The sequence below is a fragment of the Haliotis cracherodii genome, unplaced genomic scaffold, assembly GCF_022045235.1.
Source record: "Haliotis cracherodii isolate W230 unplaced genomic scaffold, xgHalCrac1.p SCAF_20, whole genome shotgun sequence".
NCBI lineage: Eukaryota > Metazoa > Mollusca > Gastropoda > Lepetellida > Haliotidae > Haliotis > Haliotis cracherodii.
Window position 1 is genome coordinate 15879518 of NW_027266276.1, and position 22983 is coordinate 15902500.

At 44.6% G+C, this 22983-nt stretch overlaps 1 protein-coding gene across 1 annotated transcript in view; it reads left to right on the forward strand.

The window, feature by feature from the left end:
* The window catches only part of LOC139470361 (dynein heavy chain domain-containing protein 1-like), a 187601-nt gene that overhangs the window by 93626 nt on the left and 70992 nt on the right, over positions 1-22983 (forward strand). Inside the window, exons 66-91 of the mRNA XM_071252756.1 lie at positions 70-96; positions 842-949; positions 1198-1343; positions 1659-1752; positions 3642-3784; positions 4135-4230; positions 4737-4908; positions 5263-5430; positions 6411-6568; positions 7205-7414; positions 7620-7790; positions 10078-10173; positions 11216-11361; positions 11964-12234; positions 12637-12759; positions 12998-13793; positions 14192-14357; positions 14561-14748; positions 15097-15282; positions 16149-16333; positions 16575-16887; positions 17288-17532; positions 17742-17843; positions 19068-19166; positions 19534-19699; positions 22360-22574. Of these exons, the coding sequence (XP_071108857.1) occupies positions 70-96; positions 842-949; positions 1198-1343; positions 1659-1752; positions 3642-3784; positions 4135-4230; positions 4737-4908; positions 5263-5430; positions 6411-6568; positions 7205-7414; positions 7620-7790; positions 10078-10173; positions 11216-11361; positions 11964-12234; positions 12637-12759; positions 12998-13793; positions 14192-14357; positions 14561-14748; positions 15097-15282; positions 16149-16333; positions 16575-16887; positions 17288-17532; positions 17742-17843; positions 19068-19166; positions 19534-19699; positions 22360-22574 (4790 nt within the window). The remainder of the gene's footprint in view (positions 1-69; positions 97-841; positions 950-1197; positions 1344-1658; positions 1753-3641; positions 3785-4134; positions 4231-4736; positions 4909-5262; positions 5431-6410; positions 6569-7204; positions 7415-7619; positions 7791-10077; positions 10174-11215; positions 11362-11963; positions 12235-12636; positions 12760-12997; positions 13794-14191; positions 14358-14560; positions 14749-15096; positions 15283-16148; positions 16334-16574; positions 16888-17287; positions 17533-17741; positions 17844-19067; positions 19167-19533; positions 19700-22359; positions 22575-22983) is intronic.

Below are 22983 nucleotides of genomic sequence, written 5' to 3' on the forward strand. Positions count from 1 at the left end.
TCACTTATAGCACTATAGATGTTATTAACTGCATGCCACGGTATCTAACCACCTGACTTGCCCACACAGTGCGGGACAGGCAGCAGCAGCCTCCAGGTGAGTAGCCACTCCTTCACTCACTGCCTCCTGTGCAAACTCAGCTCATACAGGATGGCTTGCTTCTCTGGAATCGCAGTCAGATCCAGAATAGCAGCAATTCATGTTTTTGACAAAGTGAAGCTTAGCTGTCGCTGTTGCTCTTCTCTCATGAGTGCTTTCTCTTCTGGTTATTTCACTCCTGATTTGGGTTTTGTATCATTTTCTTGGGTTAGACTTGCATAGTTATGGATCTTTCTTTTCAATCAAACAGTCTGACAGAATAGCTGTTATTGCACCTATGTAATTTGTTTTGTAGTTGTAAACTGTTGACTATGCCATGTGGCTATAAACTTAATTAATTTCAGTCAAACTGAGACAGAGTTTATAATATGCTAGTATTACAGATTATTTTAGGATTGTGCACTAAACAACATCTCAAATTTGTGTTGCATTGACTAACCTTGTTGAAACCACACATTATTTGATCTCACATTACATGGAGACATATTGCAAGGATCTAGACGACACTGGGAGACCGGCTACAGAGAGTCACTGTTGATAGGGATTGGGGGCTTAACATATTACAAAGTTCCGGTACATGTCAGATGGTTGGAATATATGTTTTGTGTTTGATTAGCATACAACTGTCAAGCAATAATGTGGACAAATTTTGAACAAGGAGACATTTGCCTGGTTCAGCCTCCTGTAGTGTGAGTTCACCTAACTAAGATGTTGTGTTTTGCACCCACCTTGTCTCTGCTAGAACTGGGTAGGATCAGCCCGGATCACGAGCACCCCGATGGCCCTGCACCCCAGCAGGAAACAAGAAGTGATCCCATGGGTCAGGTGACCTCCGGAAGGTCCAGCGTTGGTAGGTTGCACTGTCACTCACTCTATGAATGTTCACCACTAATTCTGTCCACATTCCGATATTGCATATTCTCAGTCACCTGGACTGTCAGGTAGTCCTGTTGTACCTGATTTCTAGGAGACAGTTTTAAAGAGAAAGTGTGTAGCAGTTTTAGAAGATGGAAAGAAATGTTGGCCTGAAACTGTGCCTGTTTTTTAGTGGGTTATTAACGAAGATCTGATCTCCCAGTCCTTCTTTCATCTAAGCAGGCAGTGTGACAGAGGGCCGCACGCCAAGTCTCCGGAGGCAGGGGTCCCGGACCGGCATCACCAAGCGAGGGGTCACCTTTAAGGCGGGGCTCATTGCAGACAAGGAATATGAAGCATTCTATGGTGCTCTCATGTCCCTGGACGAGGTGAGTGTTGTGAATAGGGCTAGACTTAGGGAATGGGCAGTCAAGACTTTCAAAACCCACTTTGGTTTGACAGCGAAAATGATGTGTATGTTAATACAGCAGTCAGTCACTCTTTAACGACACATTCTAAGGCATGGTTGAACCAGAATGAATTCCTATTAATTACCGAACCATCTGAAAGCCATGGCCTAAATTATCAGAGCTGATTGTTTTTATTCTTCTACTGATGTAATAGCAAAAAGAACCTGACAACCTTTGAGAGTAATGTAAATAAGAAGAAATTCTATAAGTATTGTTTCATGTGACATGTTTCAGATTAAGGGCGGCTGCAGCCACGTCACCGATTTCATCTTCAGCAAGTTCTTCATGTCATGTCACACAGAAGCTCAGGGGCAGCCTGTGGAGAAAGGTACAGGACTTGAACTATTATGTTTTACTTCAATCAAAATAGCAAACTAAAAATGTTTCATGGTTTTTGGCTCATCACTGTTTAACTCAAATAGTTAGAATATGTAATATTCAGCTCAGTGTAATCAGCCTTTCTGTCAGCTGTCATATTCTGTAGACAGATATTGTTTTAGTTTGGGTCAAAATTTGATTTGTAGAAGCCTATAGTTCCCCTGTGTCTGAAACGGTGTGTCTGATTTGTACAAGCCTATAGTTCCCCTGTGTCTGAAACAGTTTGTCTGATTTGTACAAGCCTATAGTTGCCCTGTGTCTGAAACAGTTTGTCTGATTTGTACAAGCCTATAGTTCCCTTGTGTCTGAAACAGTTTGTCTGATTTGTACAAGCCTATAGCTCCCCTGTGTCTGAAACAGTTTGTCTGATTTGTACAAGCCTATAGTTCCCCTGTGTCTGAAACGGTGTGTCTGATTTGTACAAGCCTATAGTTCCCCTGTGTCTGAAACATTTTGTCTGATTTGTACAAACCTATAGTTGCCCTGTGTCTGAAACAGTTTGTCTGATTTGTACAAACCTATAGTTGCCCTGTGTCTGAAACAGTTTGTCTGTGTGAAAGCCTATAGTTGCCCTGTGTCTGAAACATTTTGTCTGATTTGTACAAGCCCATATCCAATGCTCCATGAAAACTGTTGCTGTGTACAAGGGCATGTCTCATACTCCATGGATGCTGTTGCTGTGTACAAGCCCATGTCTCATGCTCCATGAATGCTGTTGATGTGTACAAGTGCATGTCTCATGCTCCATGAATGCTGTTGATGTGTACAAGTGCATGTCCCATGCTCCATGAATGCTGTTGATGTGTACAAGTGCATGTCCCATGCTCCATGAATGCTGTTGATGTGTACAAGTGCATGTCCCATGCTCCATGAATGCTGTTGCTGTGTACAAGCGTATGTCCCATGCTCCATGAATGCTGTTGCTGTGTACAAGCCCATGTCCCATGCTCCATGAAGGCTGTTGCTGTGTACAAGGGCATGTCCCATGCTCCATGAATGCTGTTGCTGTGTACAAGGGCATGTCCCATGCTCCATGAATGCTGTTGCTGTGTACAAGCCCATGTCCCATGCTCCATGAAGGCTGTTGCTGTGTACAAGGGCATGTCCCATGCTCCATGAATGCTGTTGCTGTGTACAAGCCCATGTCCCATGCTCCATGAATGCTGTTGCTGTGTACAAGCCCATGTCCCATGCTCCATGAAGGCTGTTGCTGTGTACAAGGGCATGTCCCATGCTCCATGAATGCTGTTGCTGTGTACAAGCCCATGTCCCATGCTCCATGAATGCTGTTGCTGTGTACAAGGGCATGTCTCATACTCCATGGATGCTGTTGCTGTGTACAAGCCCATGTCTCATGCTCCATGAATGCTGTTGATGTGTACAAGTGCATGTCTCATGCTCCATGAATGCTGTTGATGTGTACAAGTGCATGTCTCATGCTCCATGAATGCTGTTGATGTGTACAAGCGCATGTCCCATGCTCCATGAATGCTGTTGCTGTGTACAAGCCCATGTCCCATGCTCCATGAATGCTGTTGCTGTGTACAAGCGCATGTCCCATGCTCCATGAATGCTGTTGCTGTGTACAAGGGCATGTCCCATGCTCCATGAATGCTGTTGTTGTGTACAAGCCCATGTCCCATGCTCCATGAAGGCTGTTGCTGTGTACAAGGGCATGTCCCATGCTCCATGAATGCTGTTGTTGTGTACAAGCCCATGTCCCATGCTCCATGAATGCTGTTGCTGTGTACAAGGGCATGTCCCATGCTCCATGAATGCTGTTGCTGTGTACAAGGGCATGTCTCATGCTCAATGAATGCTGTTGCTGTATGTGTGCAGGGTATATGGAGAGTACAGAAGAGGGCCTGAGAGAGGCCCTGGCCACCTGTCTGGCGGAGTACAACACAGGGACGTGGCAGAGACTGGAGGTGGTGTTCTTCACTGAGGCCATCAACCATGCTGCCAGACTCAGCCGGATACTGGTAAGAACATTCATTACCCTACAGATGTATAGTATAATATTGCAGCTATATCATGGTGACCTGTGTAGATCATCAGGTCTAGGCCAGGCAAGTCAGTGATTGGTAGCATGAACAATCCATGCCATTGATTAGGATGACAGCTGTCAGAAAGAGTGGGGTCGTACGGTCCACTGTGACTCTCCATGGGGTTGATGTCATACAGAGAGTGTCACAACTTCATGCCGATGTCTCCTTTCATTCAGAATAGATGCCAAGTATTTGTTTTAATATTTAATAGTGAGACCTAACTTAACATTCCATTACTCACATTATGGTTCTTTTATGAATCCATGTTAATAATGTACTTTCAGGCGCACCCAGGCGGCCACGGCCTACTGCTAGGCATGAGCTACTGTACTGGGAGAGCCACACTGGCCAGACTGGCCGCCTACATTGCACACTGCAAGGTAAGGATGATTAAACAGGCACTGATGTATTGTATGTTGGATTCCTTTTACCTCGTTATGTTTATTATTAGAGACAACAGGTGGAGACAGTTCTGTATTGACAGTGAGTTTGACTGTCAGACACAAGGACATGTCATCAAGTGGCAGCTTACACCCTGACCAAGACTTGAACCCTGTTGATTGTTCACCCCAACACCACACATCTACTGTGAAGAAATATGCAATGTCAATCTCCTGATTTTCTTTACCTGAACAAATGGCAAGACGATGGCAAATTAGTTGAATTATGAAAGTGTTTCTGATTAAATAGCAAAGTTTGTTGTCTCCTGAATTTCTTTTCGGACCAGTAATTGTCCTGGTTTTGTTGACCAAAAACTTTTTTTATCAAACAGTTCAAATTTTCATATATTCAATCAGGTTATAACACGTTCCAGCAGTAGTACGAGATGGTTTGGCAAAGATAATGCAGTAAGACATGTGTTGAACATCATCATGTGACTCCCCAGGTGTACGAGCCGAAGCCCCAGACAGACCGGGGGTACAACCTGACCATCGTGAGGGAGCACATCAAGCGCTCCTGCCAGCACGCCGGGGTGGTAGGGAAACCTGCAGTGCTGCTGATCCACGAGGATCTGGGCACCGCCTGTCTGCAGCACATCAGCACCCTCATGGCAGAAGGTGAGCCACGGTGTTAGCAGGAGTTCCTGTCTCTTTCTGAACGTTGCATTGTCATTCATCCTTGAGTGTCCTATGATGAATACCGAAGACCTGTTCGTTAGGAATGTTTCAATTTGAGCCTGTTAAAAATGACATGTAACCCTAAAAATTGCTGTCCAGGTGTATGTAATGTAAGAGACTGATGTCACTTTCCTAATGAAGGTATGGTGGAGAATGGGTCTTGAATATTTATCATAATTAAATGGCGATATTTGATGTCAGCTTGTTATCCAGCATGATGTGTAGGGTAATTATGCTTGATTATCTGATGTCCTATTTACTATATCAGACTAACCGAAGTGTTGTGTGTGCCAGGAACGTCCCCGGGACTGTACTCAGATGCTGAGGTTCAGAAGATAGTCAGCCAGATGATGCCGGGGGGTGTACAGACCAAGAGGGTCGATAAGATTGAGCAGGCGTTTGATCGCTACATCAAGAGGATTAAACAGAATCTACACATCATTGTCTGTCTCAACTACAAGGGTGAGATAAGGCGCTCTGTATAGCTTCACTGAAGAATGGAGTAACTTTGGCAATCAATATTGTGGTCAATACCACTTTCTCTCTCACCTGACTGAAAATCAAGTGAGCTCTTTACATTGTTGATGACTCCGCTGAAACTACAAGGCCTACGTAGCTGAAACTGTGTACAAATGATATCTCTAACCGGATATTCCCCTGACCTTCACCTAACCCCATTTCCTGGTGTTACTGTCATGTTTTTACATCAGCTCTGAAACTACGGAAACTGAAAGTTCTTTGAAACTTTGTAAGAAAGATCCCAGTTATGGTGTCTCTAAGCATTTAATTAAAAAGTCAAATCTAAATTTTGACATGGCCGCCATTATTTCTTCATAATTCAAGTGAACTGCAAAGCCTTGTGGCTGTATTTTGTAAATTTGCTGGGTCAAACTTATCACATATTTCATGTTATGTATTGATTCCCAATCACCTATGCTTGTCCTATTTAGAGACTAAATGGATTGGTGACTTGGTTGACAGCAGATCGATGTACCTCAACCACATGGATCTTTGCTCATGAATTCAATCACTGGATTGTCTGTTGTCATATAGCTGGAATATTGCTGAATGCAGCATTAAACAGAAAAACAAACAAACATTCAAAACAAACTCTGAACTTTACTCCAATCAAATGCTGAATATGACGTTTTGAGCACATATTTCTGTCAATATTATCAGTGATAATCCCTGAAAATTCCTCACTGTGGTGTAAAAACAAACCATCCATTTTCCAAACATGACTATATGTCTTCCATCGTATACCAGTCTCATACAGCAATAACTTCAACATGATTCTAGGGGCGGTCGGAAGACCCGGGTTCGATGGGTACAATGTGTGAAGCCCATTTCTGGTGTCCCCCGCTGTGATATTGCTGGAATATTGCTAAAAGCGGCGTTAAACCTCACTCACTCACTCAACATGATTGTCCATGCGCCTCTAGGGAACAGCTACTCCACTGACTTCCACTCCCTGCATGAGAAGGTGAACAGGTACCCGGGGCTCCTGAAGCACTGTGTCGGTATCGACCTGTTCCTCCCCTGGTCCTACCAAGCCTTCACAACCGTCGCCCGGTCGTGGCTGGAGGACGAGAAATCAAAGGTAACTTGTGACCAGTACTCATTGACCTTGTGGTGGTCCTTGACCATAAGATAGTCTTTGACCTTATGCTAGTCACTGACCTTGTGGTAGGTAGTCATTGAATAGTCTTTGACCTTAGGGTAGTCATTAACTTTGTGGTAGTCTTTGACATTGTGGTCATCCTTGACCTTGTGGTGGTCAATGAATAGTCCTTGACCTTGTGGTAACCATTGACCTTTAGTGTAGACATCATTGACCTTGTGGTAGTCATTTACTTTGTGACTCCAAGCAGCATCCAGACTTAGGCTCTGTATGAAGGTCTTTGGAAATTGAATTTAAGCCATTGTTTCACTGAATATAAAGATTTGTTATTTAGAAATGGTGTAACTGAGATGTAAATGATCTCTCTGCTTTTTGTTCTATGTGGTCATCCAACCGTGTCTTCTTTTCTAGGCATGTTAGGAATTATCTTTTTATTTTAACTGAGGGTAGGAGTTTTGTTAAAATAAAAATAATCATTTTTTAGATTTTCACTCCCTGAAAACCTAGATGAATTTAGGAAGTGAACCCATTAATACATTGCGAAATAAGCTGAAGTTTCAGAAAATCATTAAGGTGTGTAAAAGTTTGGTTACAATACAACATATTTTCTCTCAGATCGTCATTCCATGGAACCCAGCTCGACGCGAGGAGCAGATTACAATGACAAGTAATGCTATGGCCTACATCCACCTCTCAGCCAAGTCAGCGGTGGAAAGACACTTCTGTCACCAGAGGGAGCCACTCAGGTTCTACACGCCGCTCACCTTCATGGAGTTTGTTCATCTCTTCAAGGTTGTTGCAGCTTATGTCGTCAAACGAGAGCGGGTGGGTACTCAAAGGAACGCTGAAATTGTAATGTCATGCCAAAAACTTGTGGGAGGTGAATATACTCCCCAGTGAACAAAGGATACCAAGGACCAGAGTAATTATGTCATTCCCTTTGAGGCTGCCTATTGTGCTGTGGACTTTTCAGTTGTTGATGTGGTTGTTCATGAGGTGTTGTCTTGAACTTAGTTGTTGTGTGTTTCAGGTGAATATTGTAAAGTATGAGAAGGCCCTGGGGAAGATAGATGAGGCGTTTGGCAGCATCGCAGAGTACAAGCGTGAAGTGTCGGACCTCACACCACAACACAAGTTGTCCATGGAGACCATCCGTGAGTTGGTGGAGCAGGTTGAACAGCACAAGGAGGAATACATACAGGTGGGTGGAGGATACATACAGGTGGGTGGAGGGTACATACAGGTGGGTGGAGGGTACATACAGGTGGGTGGAGGATACATACAGGTGGGTGGAGGGTACTTACAGGTGGGTGGAGGGTACATACAGGTGAGTGGAGGATACATACAGGTGGGTGGAGGGTACATACAGGTGGGTGGAGGATACATACAGGTGGGTGGAGGGTACATACAGGTGGGTGGAGGGTACATACAGGTGGGTGGAGGGTACATACATGTGGGTGGAGGGTACATACAGGTGGGTGGAGGATACATAAATGTGGGTGGATGGTACATACAGGTGGGTGGATGATACATACAGGTGGGTGGATGGTACATACAGGTGGGTGGAGGGTACATACAGGTGGGTGGATGGTACATACAGGTGGGTGGAGGGTACATACAGGTGGGTGGAGGATACATACAGGTGGGTGGATGGTACATACAGGTGGGTGGAGGATACATACAGGTGGGTGGATGGTACATACAGGTGGGTGGAGGGTACATACAGGTGGGTGGATGGTACATACAGGTGGGTGGAGGGTACATACAGGTGGGTGGATGGTACATGCATGTGGGTGGAGGATACATACAGGTGGGTGGAGGGTACATACAGGTGGGTGGATGGTACATACATGTGGGTGGAGGGTACATACATGTGGGTGGAGGGTACATACATGTGGGTGGAGGGTACATACAGGTGGGTGGATGGTACATACAGGTGGGTGGAGGATACATACAGGTGGGTGGATGGTACATACATGTGGGTGGATGGTACATACATGTGGGTGGAGGGTACATACAGGTGGGTGGAGGATACATACAGGTGGGTGGAGGGTACATACAGGTGGGTGGAGGGTACTTACAGGTGGGTGGATGGTACATACATGTGGGTGGAGGATACATACAGGTGGGTGGATGGTACATACAGGTGGGTGGAGGGTACATACAGGTGGGTGGATGGTACATACAGGTGGGTGGAGGGTACATACAGGTGGGTGGAGGGTGCATACAGGTGGGTGGATGGTACATACAGGTGGGTGGATGGTACATACAGGTGGGTGGAGGATACATACAGGTGGGTGGAGGGTGCATACAGGTGGGTGGATGGTACATACAGGTGGGTGGATGGTACATACATGTGGGTGGAGGATACATACAGGTGGGTGGAGGGTACATACAGGTGGGTGGAGGGTACATACAGGTGGGTGGATGGTACATACAGGTGGGTGGAGGGTGCATACAGGTGGGTGGAGGGTGCATACAGGTGGGTGGATGGTACATACAGGTGGGTGGATAGTACTTACAGGTGGGTGGAGGGTACATACAGGTGGGTGGAGGATACATACAGGTGGGTGGAGGGTGCATACAGGTGGGTGGATAGTACTTACAGGTGGGTGGAGGGTACATACAGGTGGGTGGAGGGTACATACAGGTGGGTGGATAGTACTTACAGGTGGGTGGAAGGTACATCCAGGTAGATGGAGGGTACATACATGTGGGTGGATGGTACTTACAGGTGGGTGGAGGGTACATACAGGTGGGTGGATGGTACTTACAGGTGGGTGGAGGGTACATACAGGTGGGTAGTACCAGCAGTGGACATACATCACATGGTACGAAATAGTCCGAGCATAGGACACAATTATCAAGGCACCACAATTTGCTGTGTATACTGCAAAGTGGTAAACATCTGAGTTAATTTGTCCGCTCCTCCCATTCATGCTATAATTTTGCTGAAATATTGTTCAAACTCACTCACTCAGGCCAAGCCATCTTGTATATAATTTTACAGTAATTCACCGATCAGATTGACCGATTTTACGGTAATGAACCATGCAAACGTCTTTAGATCAAATACAAGGTGACCCTATCCAAGTTACTATTGTAATGATATGTCAATATACATACACATTCATTACCTAGAAGATATCATTCCATAGTTCATAAGGGGCAGTCGGATAGCCTGGTGGTTAAAGCGTTTGCTCGCCACGCCGAAGACCCGGGTTCGATTCCCGACATGGGTACAATGTGTGAAGCCCATTTCTGGTGTCCCCCGCCGTGATGTTGCTGGAATTTTGCTAAAAGCAGCGTAAAACCATACTCACTCACTCACCCATAGTTCATATCGATTATCTTAAGAATCTTAAACGTCATGTTTCTAATTGAGGATCATTGAGATACTACAATTTGACAAAACTAACTTCTATGACATTTATCACTGAATGTACAGTACATCATGTCTTGATTGTGTGACGCTGACGATGTTGCAGTCCCTGGACAAGTGCAAGGAGCAGGAGGAGGAGATCATGTCACTGCAGGGCCCGCTTGAGACCATGAGGAGGTCCGCACAGACAGAGTTTGACAAGGTCAGTTCACTCCCATGCCACACCGAGGGAGACAAGTGGAGGTAGGATAAGCAGGCTCAATTGTCAAAATGTCATGTTCAAATGGTCGCAACTAGCCATGTTTCTTTCTCACACTTACAAGTTATTTTACTTCTCACATGTTTGAAGTTCACAGGGATCACTAAAATGTGCAAACAAAGCATGATTTTACCAACTTCAAGAGAAAATCTGTGAGCATTTCCTTATCCCTGTGTCAAAGACTTGCTCATGTTCAAATATCAACAAAATGCTTCCTGAACACATTTTAGCCTGACTTTTACACATGCATGTGTTGAAAGTGATCACTTGTTTAATAAACACACAGCTGTAATCGACATTGTTTAATACCAAAGCACGTGCTGCGGGAACAAGTTTCATAAACAGATATTTAAAACTCTCAACATCGCTGGGCTTATTCAAGACATTGCTTATAGACATGATAGATCACTGAGAGGAGCTTATGCACACTCTATGACCCCCAACAACCCTGTTGCTGACGGCTGACGTCACATTACATTGTTTCGCTAATGGATCTTATCACAAAATTCCACAAAATATGTCAAAGGGTTTTGTGACATGATTGTAAACTTTTTGGTGTTGGGTCCCGTTTCACAAGGCGATCGTAGCGCAATGACAATTGTACATCTATGTATATATAGGAATTATGAATAACCGTAGTACTCCAATAGCTTTGTGGAACAGATCCCTGTATTCTGAAGCTGGGCCCTTGTATGGTATTGTATTAATACTAAAATATTAAAAGTGTCAACTTTTGATGGGTTTGAAGCATTACTCAATTGGATTATGCTATGGATTGCATTGTAGTCTGCCTATTCACATATGTCAGTGAAATTCTGAAACAAGTTATTAACAGCAAGTAATAAATAAAATACTAAACTCACTACCTTTCTATACCAATTTTATGAACCTCGTAAAAATTTTGCTCTTCAGATATTTTCATTTGTTTCTTTAATTGGGATTACATGTGAGGTTGTTTAGTGTTGTATATGTGTGTATGCTGCAGGTGAACCCCAGCTACCAGGCAGCCCAGGCTGCTCTGTGTGCCCTCAGCAAGGATGACATCGATGAACTCAAGAGTTATCGGGAACCACCTGAAGTCATCAAGTTTGTCATCAACGCACTCTGCCTGCTCTTTAGGAAAAAACAAGAGTGAGTAGCTTACGGCAAGCATGGGTTGCTGAAGACCTATTCTACCCTAGATCTTTACGGGTCGAGTAGCTTTGGTAGCTAGCCTTGTTAGCGTTGATACAGTCATAGGAGACATATTGTGTTCTTGTTGTCTTCACATGTGTATTTTAGTAATCACTGACCAGAACGTGTAGACAAAGTAAATGACAAATGTCTGCTATGATATGATGGCAGGTAAATCAGCTTGTTACTCCTAATATTATGTCAAACACAACGTCCTCTTAGTGTCATGTCTTGGATCCAACCAGAATTCAGCAGAAATTTTAGTAAAGAGTTGTTGTTTTTAAAAATTAGCCTTACCCTGACAACATTTTTTACTTTGGTATATTGCCAAGGAACATTTGTAAAACAAAGAAGGAAACTCCGTTGCCCTAAGTATCATTTATATGTCAGTGGGATGGATAGCCTAGTGGTTAAAGTGTTGGGTCATTAAAGACTGGGTATTCTTAAAGACATGGGATATTCTCGCTATTCCCCAGCAGGGAATGGTTGGGATATTGTTAAACACTACTTCTCACTGGCTAGTACTACCGTATTGTGAAACATAGACCTGCCTGTTTCAGCTGGGAGGAGGGCAAGCTGCTACTGATCCGAGACCACTTCCTGCAGGAGCTCATCTTTTATGACAAGGACCATGTCCCAGATGACATTTTCAAAGATCTGCGCTTCTTCATCGAGCACCCCTCGTTTGTCCCAGTAAATGTGACAAAAGTGAGCAAAGCTGGTGAATCCATTTGCTTGTGGGTACATGCTGTGTATCGTTACTCGGCCATTCATCGCAGCATGCAACCTCATCTCCACAACCTCATTGTTGCTGAAGAACGCTTTACAAAGGTCAGTGTGGCAGTCAATATTGATAAATGTTTTGCATGTTCAAGGTCTAAACAAACGAACATTCTGGTAGATACCTCCAATATGTATTGGAAGGCAAAATGTTTTTATCAACACCTTTCCAATCAATTACATGTTCATTGCCAATTGAAAATTTACAGTGATCCATACCATCTATCTGGATTTAAAATTGTTACCAGATTAAAATAAAGAAGTACGCCCGAGTGACTGTTGAAGTGGACACATTCTGTCCTAGAATCCCTAAATGTCATTAGATCACATACGAGAATGCCTGTTTAAATGTTGCTGAAACATCTTCTGTCCTGGAGGACAAGTTTCAGTAGCCTATCATTGAGATACAGTCCATGAGTTGAGAGTACCTGTTCATGATATGTACTGTTTCAGGCCCAAGCTCGACTGGGCCATCTGCGTGTGGAGGCCAACAGAATCAAGTCAGGGCTGGAGAGGAAGATCACGCTGCACAGAGCTGCCCTCAAGAAGGCCAAGACCATCGAGAAACACATCATGGTGAGCCCGGACGTGGCAGTAACAACTTCAGCTCCATTTAGACATCTGTTGTTGAGGATTTTCAATGTGCAAACAATTTGTCATAAGCAACGTCTACATGTTCAGTAATAATAGGCAGAAAAAACATTTAATATTCATTGCACATTACTTTGATTAATGACTGTTTATAATGATGTTTTTCAAAGTACCAGTGTCCAACCTAGGACAGACTTATCAATGCTGACTGTTTCCTCCCCAGGGAATAGAGAAGAAGATAGCCCGAGCCAGCAACCTGATGGAGAACATGTCTATGCAGCACTTCCTGTGGCGGTCGGAGCTGAAGAAGGCAAAGCGACATGTGCGCTCTGCTCCAGGGGATGCTCTGATTACTGCTGCCTGTGTGTGCTACCATGGCCCCCTAGATGACAAGTACCGCGCTGAGCTGATGGAGGACTGGCTGAGTCGGTGTCGTCAGGGAACGTTTGATGCCACATCCTTCCACGATCGCGATCCCTACTCTGTCACAGCACGTCTGGAGTTCCTTCTCCAGTCAAGTCACAACATCCGACATGTCAGCAGTCTCAGCGACTTCTCAGACTCCGACAGCATCAGCAGTGACATCACTGCCACCTTCACTTCAACACCACAGGTGCGGACGTTCAAGTATATGCCAGCCGTGTATGACAGTAGCAAATACTACAAGTCAGAACTCAAGAAACAGGACACTATGGAGTCTGTGGTTCCTAACATTGAGTTTGATGATTCTGATGATGAGGAGGAACAGAGCCCCCTGTTGACCAGGTCCAGCTACACACTGCAAGACATCCTCAGTGACTTTGATGAGTTGAGTGGGTGGCGAATGACGAACCTGCCAACAGACCTGCACAGCGTGCAGAACGCCCTCCTCATGAGGGTCAGTTGCTACAAGCGCAAGCACTGCTGGCCACTGCTGGTGGATCCCGACAACCAGGCCGAGATGTGGGTCAAGGTGCTGCAGAGGACCAGGATGTTGTTCGGGGAGGCGGACTCAGTTGAGGGAGACAACTACATGGATGGTCAGTTGCCTTTGATACAGCCCTATTAAATGACTTAGGAATATAACCATGACTGACAAGCCATTCAAAGCCAGATAGGACACAGACGTTTATTAATACAAATACAGGGGCAGATCCAGGATTTTTAACAAGATGGCATCATTTTATGAATACTTCTGAATCTGTGTGTATTTCAATACCAGAGGTATTATTTTCACATACTTCCATGGGGGTATGTAGGGGATGTTTTAACCTGATGGAAATATTGCTACACTTTCTGTTTGGTTCAATGAACAATTTCAGAATAAACTGCTATGCTTGTTTTAAAACCTGATTTGTACCATGGTACAGCCTGATGGGATGTGTGATTGTGTTTATCTGATTCCAGCGTTCATTAGGTGTGTATTTGTCTGTGACAGGTATGCCCATAGAAGCAGCATTTGAGTCTGCTGCAGACACTTCAGACGACTCCAGCGGACAGATGGAGCCACCACCGAGTCGAGGGACAGCCTTGACCTTCTCTGATGTCACAGAGTTCACACTACCTGACACGTCCACTGTTTACACAGCAAGGACTCAGAACAGGTATTTTCATTTGGTATTATTTGGTGGATTTGGAACAACATAGTCGTCACACACAGATACATTTTGTACATGATCTAGATCCCTCAGTCAAGGTCGCACATGAGAAACATTGCTCTGATTGGCTTACGTGTGTGGATCAGTCTACTGTTATCTGTGAAGGGTAGGACTGATATTACTGATTACGCCTGTTGTGTTGTTTGCAGTGCGGGATGGCAGTCACACGGGACGGGGGACAGCGAGGAACTCCGCCCGGTCACCTCGGTCACCAACAGCTGGGAGACATTCAGTCTACAGGCCGACAACTCCATCGACCATCCTGAACACAATCTGTGGATCATCGAGGCAGATGACCCTCACCTCAACAGTCGACTCATCAATGCTATTGTGCATGGTGAGTAGAGGAGCTAGGGCGGGCTGCTGTACTGTGACCTATAGACAGGAAATAATGATGTAATCTGATCTAGAAAAATGATCTACTATGGCCCCCGAAACAGCCATGTTCAGGGTGTTCACTTGAGGTCCAATTAGGCAATTTAAACATCTCAGATGGGAATATTGTTGATGAGGCATTGTGAATATCAGATGTCAGGGATATACGATCATGGTATATGGCTTAGCAGTCACTGTTTCTTATCCCTGCCAGCCCTGCTTCCAAGTTTACCTTTAATGTCAACCTTTAATTTCCTTCTTCTCCCACAGTGAGTTTATGTTGCATGACCCCATGCTAACTGTTTGACAGGCGTGACTGTGCTGGTGACCCACCTGGAGAGGAAGCCACTTGACCCTCTCTTCCGTGGACTGCTGCTCAAACACTTCTATGTGGACAAGGATGGCAACAAGGTGGTCCGTGTGGGCGACATGATCTTCAACTACCATCCAGACTTCTGTCTGTATCTCAGTACAACTGTTCCTCTTTTCCTGAAAGGTAGGCTCATTTCATTGAACCCTAGGGGGCACAAGTGACCTGGTTGTCGGATGTGCAACAATTTGTTTGTGCTGTGCTGCATCCCATTGTCATCCAAGAGTCCTAAGAACCCCAGATATCACCCTGATAATAAATCTTGGTTTGTCAACACTATAAACCTCTCCAAAGGTCAGACTTGTATCCCTTTTGGCTTTCCTTCTGAGAACGAATGATTGGGTAAAAAAGAATGCTAATATCAGAATTTTACTCAATAATCAATCAATCTATCAATGATATTTGTGAAAATGTTTAAGTTGTTCTCAATGGACACACTCTACCAAGCTTTGTTCCAATTGTTCCATTGTTTTTACTGGCCATTGTTCCATTGTGTTTGCTGGCCATTGTTCCATTGTGTTCACTGGTTGTTCCATTGTGTTCACTGGCCATTGTTCCATTGTGTTCACTGGCCATTGTTCCATTGTTTGTGAAGAGGCCCATAGCAAAACGACACCACGTGAACAGAATGTTGAAAATAATTAAAGATGACATCATCCATTGTTCATGATGTTACAAACAGTTTTATGTGAACCTTTTCGAACAACAGTCTGTGTCTCCACTTGCAACCTATGAATTACGAAATATCTGTCCCAAGTGCCTGAACCTTAAAAACAACTCACCAGGGCTAAAAAACTTACACCATTAATTCCCTGGGGACAGATATTCTGTTGTTTCTCCTAGGTGGTATTTTTTTCCCTTAATACTAATTCCAGGCATATGACATTTGTTTACAAAATTTGGTCCAATGATTAGTGTTTCTGTGGTAAGCTAAGTAAAGCAAAGCCATTTCTTGTTTGAATCCATGCTGTAAACATTTCCTTGTGTTGAAGGGGATGGCCTGCACAGCTTCCCAGTCCATCGTCTATGCTGCATCAACATGGCCGTCAGTGACGAAGCCATTATCAATCGTCTCTTGTTTGAGACCATGAAGATAGAACGCAAGGAGTATGAAGGCCAGAAGCGCTCCAATGAAAATGACATCATTCTGCACAGACAGCAGCTGGCCAAGGAACATGTAAGTTTCACAGGGATCGTTTTCTTTAGAAGTACCCACCAAATTATCCTAATTCTGTTGACTTAATAATATATATGACAAAGCATTTGACATAAGGTGACTCAGTGTTGCCAAATTAAAACAAATTAGGTGTAGTTGTCCCCCCTTGAAATTGGTTCAAGATGGCTGACAAGATATTAATTAACAGCCCTACATTCCTGTTGTTTCCACTAATCAATGGTTTACACTCTCATCCTGACAGGAAGCTATACGAGAGAAGACATTGAACCTAGATGGCCCCCTGCTGGAAGACAAGACTATGCTGGACTCCCTCCTGGCCTGCCAGAGTAACGTGGAGAAGAACAGGATCATCCTGGAGGAAACCCGCTACATGGGAGACCACCTGGAGGGCAAGTTTGCCGAGTACATCCCGATGATGCGTCAGTCGACGATGATCTACAACACGATGCAGAAGATGAGCGTCCTCCACTCCTGCTACTACATCCCCTTCTACAAGTTCGTGGACATCTTCTCCTCGATGATCAGGAGCCGGGACCGCGGGAAGGGCAGTCACGGTACGGACACACGTCTTCCCTCTCCAGGCCGCAGGGAGTCTGTATGTGAGGGAGATGTGTGATGGTTATGCCTGCTAATGCATGCAGGTTCTGAAAATATTAAAACAAGGACAATGGAAAAGCTCAAAGACTCACTGTCTCTATGACCAATAGGTTGTCACCTCCTGATGGAAACCCTATGTGAAATGTGGAAAATCAAATTAGACTCTTTACTGTGAGTCCAACAGTAGTCCAGTCCACCTTTCAAATGTGTTCATGTATTGAGACCCAGGACTCTACTGTTGTGCTACAAATGCCATGAAACTATGTTAAGATGTGGAATTTACAAAACTCATAGGGCTAAGGTCCCTCTGTGAGTCCATGCCTAGATACTTTCAGAGATAAATCTCTTCTGTTTCAGGTGATCCAAGAGTTCGAGCACTGGAGCTGTCAAATGCGACGATGTCTGAGATATTTCACCACGCATCCATGATGATGTTTGAGCAGCACTACAACCTGCTGTGCCTGCTGGTGTCTCTGGAGAGGATGCTGCGGGCACGGAAAGCCTCCAGCAAGGAGATCAGTCTCTTCATCAACGGATTTGAGAAGTTTGGCTTGGATGAACACAGTCTGGCTGCACAGAAACCATCTTGGATTGCTGACAAGGTTTGTCACTAATGCCATCAAGACTGCTTTTGTCTTGATGTTTTGCATGATTTTTTTATTTTTCGGTAAAATGTTGTGATTTTCTTTTTGCATTTTACTTTGCATATTCTACAAGTTAGGAAGCAGTTTCAAAACTCTTAATTCCCCAAGTTTTGACATCCGTGGTCTCAATATTGGTGATAGACATACTTTATGATTGACTATTTCAGAGTTGGGTAGACTGCAATGTCTTGGAATCTCTGCATCACCCATTCCACGGCCTGTGTCACTCCCTCCTAGACAACCCCAGCCAGTGGGAGGAGTATTTCACTGTAAGTACACTGCTGAGTGACCGGCATGAAGTTCACTGAGAATATTTCTGACATTAACTGATGCTTGACATAGATGTAACAATCAATGGGATCCCATGGCTACAATCAATGCTGATGTAGCTTGAGGACTTGGTGCACTTTAAAGTTTCCTTGTGTAAAACACATCACTGTATGTGTCCAGAAGTAGAACAGCCCTGCTTCTGTTGTTGGGGAGTACCAACCCCATAGAGATGTACATTATGTAGACTTTAAGACACTGATGTAGTGTCTCCCTAAACTAGGCCCCTTCTGTCTGCTTGAGGACTTGGTGCACTTTAAAGTTTCCTTGTGTAAAACACATCACTGTATGTGTCCAGAAGAAGTAGAACAGCCCTGCTTCTGTTGTTGGGGAGTGCCAACCCCATAGAGATGTACATTATGTAGACTTTAAGAAACTGATGTAGTGTCTCCCTAAACTAGGCCCCTTCTGTCTGCTTGAGGACTTTGTGCACTTTAAAGTTTCCTTGTGTAAAACACATCACTGTATGTGTCCAGAAGTAGAACAGCCCTGCTTCTGTTGTTGGGGAGTGCCAACCCCATAGAGATGTACATTATGTAGACTTTAAGAAACTCAGTTCCAGAAACCACTGCAGTTTTTGTATTTGCTAACCCTAACATCTTCATCTTCAATCCCCAAAAGATATGCATGGCTCAAGATAAGCCTTTATAATATTAACATTGAACAGTATGATGTTGATTTTGTTATTTTGTGTAATTCTTTTTGAATAAAAGAGTTGAAGTTAAGTGCTATATCTAACTGTTGCTCTTAATTACTTACACATGTACGTTCAACCTTCCCTAGTCAATCTCACAGTCCTTAAACCATAGTACTTTTCCTTTGGCCCAGCCCTTCCTGTTTATACAAAAGCCCTGAATGAAGTAAGTCTATATCTGAATCTCACATTTCACTGGTATGAGGCTCCTTTTTAATTTAAATGGTGTTATTTGTTACTATCCAAGTTGTATATTTTCATGCTTATATATTTATTGACTAAACATTAGTGTAAATCTTCCCCTCCAGTTATAGATCCCCAGACCAGCATGGGGATTGTATGGTTACAATGTCGGACTGGTACATTGTCTGTCATCATACTGCTATGTACCTTATTGAGGCACAATAGAAACAGACCTCTGTAGCTGGAACATTGCAGTCTGAAGCATACAACTGCATTCTGTGATTTGCAGCTGCCGATCTCCCTGGTGAACCCTGTACCAGGCCGCACACTGCAGGAGCTCTCCCTCTTCCAGAAGTGTCTGCTGTGGAAGTTCTGTTGTCCCCACAGGGTTAGATTGTTCACCGCTCATTCTTGTATTTTCAGAGTAGTATGTTGGTCAAATGGATGAAGCATTTACTCATCACACCCAAGACCAGGTTTAATTCCACACATGGGTTCATTCTTGAACAAACACTGGCATAAAATTTCAATCCTTCTCACATTTGTTGTGAAATATGTCAATATATAATAATCTACTTAAAGAGTAATTTTAACATGGAGAATGTTTATTTGTTTCTGAAAATATTCTTTATCCATGCTTTGATTGCAGAAAGGAAGAACATTTTGTTGTGCCTTACATGTAACAGTTTGTTATGTTCCAAGCTTTGGATTGTATTTTCTGCCTGATGGACAAGCTGTATGTTGTTCCCTCCCAGATGGCAGAGCTGTCGCGAGCTGTTGTTACGTACGAGCTGGGCAGCGTGGTGGGGTCTGCTGACCACTACAACATCCGCGACGTGTACAACCTCACCAATCAGTTCACCCCCACTGTCTTCCTCCTGCCCACAACACCCAAGTCCCCCGAGTGGGAGGGCACAGGAGGTGAGTACAAGCTTCATCAGTGATGGGATTTTACATGCTCACTGATACCTGTTTCTGCTTTGGCTGGAGGGGTCATTGTCTGCACACAAACATGTACCCCAGTACACAGACATGTACCCCAGTACACAGACATGTACCCCAGTACACAGTAATGTACCCCAGTACACAGACATGTACCCCAGTACACAGTAATGTACCCCAGTACACAGACATGTACCCCAGTACACAGTAATGTACCCCAGTACACAGTAATGTACCCCAGTACACAGACATGTACCCCAGTACACAGACATGTACCCCAGTACACAGAAATGTACCCCAGTACACAGACATGTACCCCAGTACACAGTAATGTACCCCAGTACACAGACATGTACCCCAGTACACAGTAATGTACCCCAGTACACAGACATGTACCCCAGTACACAGTAATGTACCCCAGTACACAGTAATGTACCCCAGTACACAGACATGTACCCCAGTACACAGACATGTACCCCAGTACACAGTAATGTACCCCAGTACACAGTAATGTACCCCAGTACACAGACATGTACCCCAGTACACAGACATGTACCCTAGTACACAGACATGTACCCCAGTACACAGACATGTACCCCAGTACACAGTAATGTACCCCAGTACACAGTAATGTACCCCAGTACACAGACATGTACCCCAGTACACAGACATGTACCCCAGTACACAGTAATGTACCCCAGTACACAGTAATGTACCCCAGTACACAGTAATGTACCCCACTACACAGTAATGTACCCCAGTACACAGACATGTACCCCAGTACACAGACATGTACCCCAGTACACAGTAATGTACCCCACTACACAGTAATGTACCCCAGTACACAGACATGTACCCCAGTACACAGTAATGTACCCCAGTACACAGACATGTACCCGGGTACACAGACATGTACCCCAGTACACAGACATGTACCCCAGTACACAGTAATGTACCCCAGTACACAGTAATGTACCCCAGTACACAGACATGTACCCCGGTACACAGACATGTACCCCAGTACACAGTAATGTACCCCAGTACACAGTAATGTACCCCAGTACACAGACATGTACCCCAGTACACAGACATGTACCCCAGTACACAGACATGTACCCCAGTACACAGTAATGTACCCCAGTACACAGTAATGTACCCCAGTACACAGACATGTACCTCAGTACACAGACATGTACCCCAGTACACAGTAATGTACCCCAGTACACAGTAATGTACCCCAGTACACAGTAATGTACCCCAGTACACAGACATGTACCCCAGTACACAGTAATGTACCCCAGTACACAGTAATGTACCCCAGTACACAGACATGTACCCCAGTACACAGACATGTACCCCAGTACACAGTAATGTACCCCAGTACACAGTAATGTACCCCAGTACACAGTAATGAACCCCAGTACACAGACATGTACCCCAGTACACAGACATGTACCCCAGTACACAGTAATGTACCCCAGTACACAGACATGTACCCCAGTACACAGACATGTACCCCAGTACACAGTAATGTACCCCAGTACACAGACATGTACCCCAGTACACAGACATGTACCCCAGTACACAGTAATGTACCCCAGTACACAGTAATGTACCCCAGTACACAGACATGTACCCCAGTACACAGACATGTACCCCAGTACACAGTAATGTACCCCAGTACACAGACATGTACCCCAGTACACAGTAATGTACCCCAGTACACAGTAATGTACCCCAGTACACAGTAATGTACCCCAGTACACAGACATGTACCCCAGTACACAGTAATGTACCCCAGTACACAGTAATGTACCCCAGTACACAGTAATGTACCCCAGTACACAGACATGTACCCCAGTACACAGTAATGTACCCCGGTACACAGACATGTACCCCGGTACACAGACATGTACCCCGGTACACAGACATGTACCCCAGTACACAGTAATGTACCCCAGTACACAGTAATGTACCCCAGTACACAGACATGTACCCCAGTACACAGTAATGTACCCCAGTACACAGTAATGTACCCCAGTACACAGACATGTACCCCAGTACACAGTAATGTACCCCAGTACACAGACATGTACCCCAGTACACAGACATGTACCCCAGTACACAGTAATGTACCCCAGTACACAGACATGTACCCCAGTACACAGTAATGTACCTTAGTCACAATCAGAACAGAGAATACCGGTAGTACCCAGTACCCTAGATGGTGGACGAGTCCAGTTCATGTTGTAGTTCCAGTTTGCCTGATTACCAGTGCAAGTTGGGTAATGTTGTGCATGGCAGGACCTGGAGTACTGTACGTACGTCACAGTGTATGCTTGTTGTTTATATAGCACTCTTGAATGCATCTCATACAGCAGTATGACACTTCCCATCCAGAACCTGAAGTAAATCTTCCATGTTCAGAGTCAGGGGACTGCAATGTAGAGTGAACTCATCCCAGGGTAGTACTGTTTTCTGTTTTTGGCTAGGATGCCAACAATGGCCTCTTCAGCCATGCTTTGATGCAACTTCTGTATAAGTCTTAACATCAGCCCTGTTTAACAGAATAGGAGAACACAGTTCTTCATTATAATACATTACAAACCTTTACTCTCTGCCTGTTCCATGCTACACAGGTTACCCGTACGTCAGTCCAGCTCATGAAGTCAAGCGTCTGGCCCGGGAGGTGGGGATGGATGGCAAGGTGAAGGTGATGAACTTCGGGGTGGAGTCCCAGATTACAGAGGTGAAGCATGCCATTGAAGACTGCCTCCAATCCGGGTACTGGCTGCTGCTGCAGAACTACCACCTGGCTGGTGACCCTGACTCACACTTCTTCTCTCTCCTAAAGGTACGATTGTTGGGCATTCAAGTGAAGAAAATTTCCTCAGTACCCCATGCTTGTCTCCGCATAGTGACTTCTGGGCCTAGTATCCATGCTTGTCTCCCTATAGTGACTTTGGGCCTAGTATACATGCTAGTCTCCCTATAGTGATTTCTGGGCCTAGCATCCATGCAAGTCTCCCTATAGTGACTTCTGGGCCTAGTATCCATGCTAGTCTCCCTATAGTGACTTCTGGGCCTAGCATCCATGCTAGTCTCCCTATAGTGACTTCTGGGCCTAGTATCCATGCTAGTCTCCCTATAGTGATTTCTGGGCCTAGTATCCATGCTAGTCTCCCTATATTGACTTCTGGGCCTAGCATCCATGCTAGTCTCCCTATAGTGATTTCTGGGCCTAGTATCCATGCTAGTCTCCC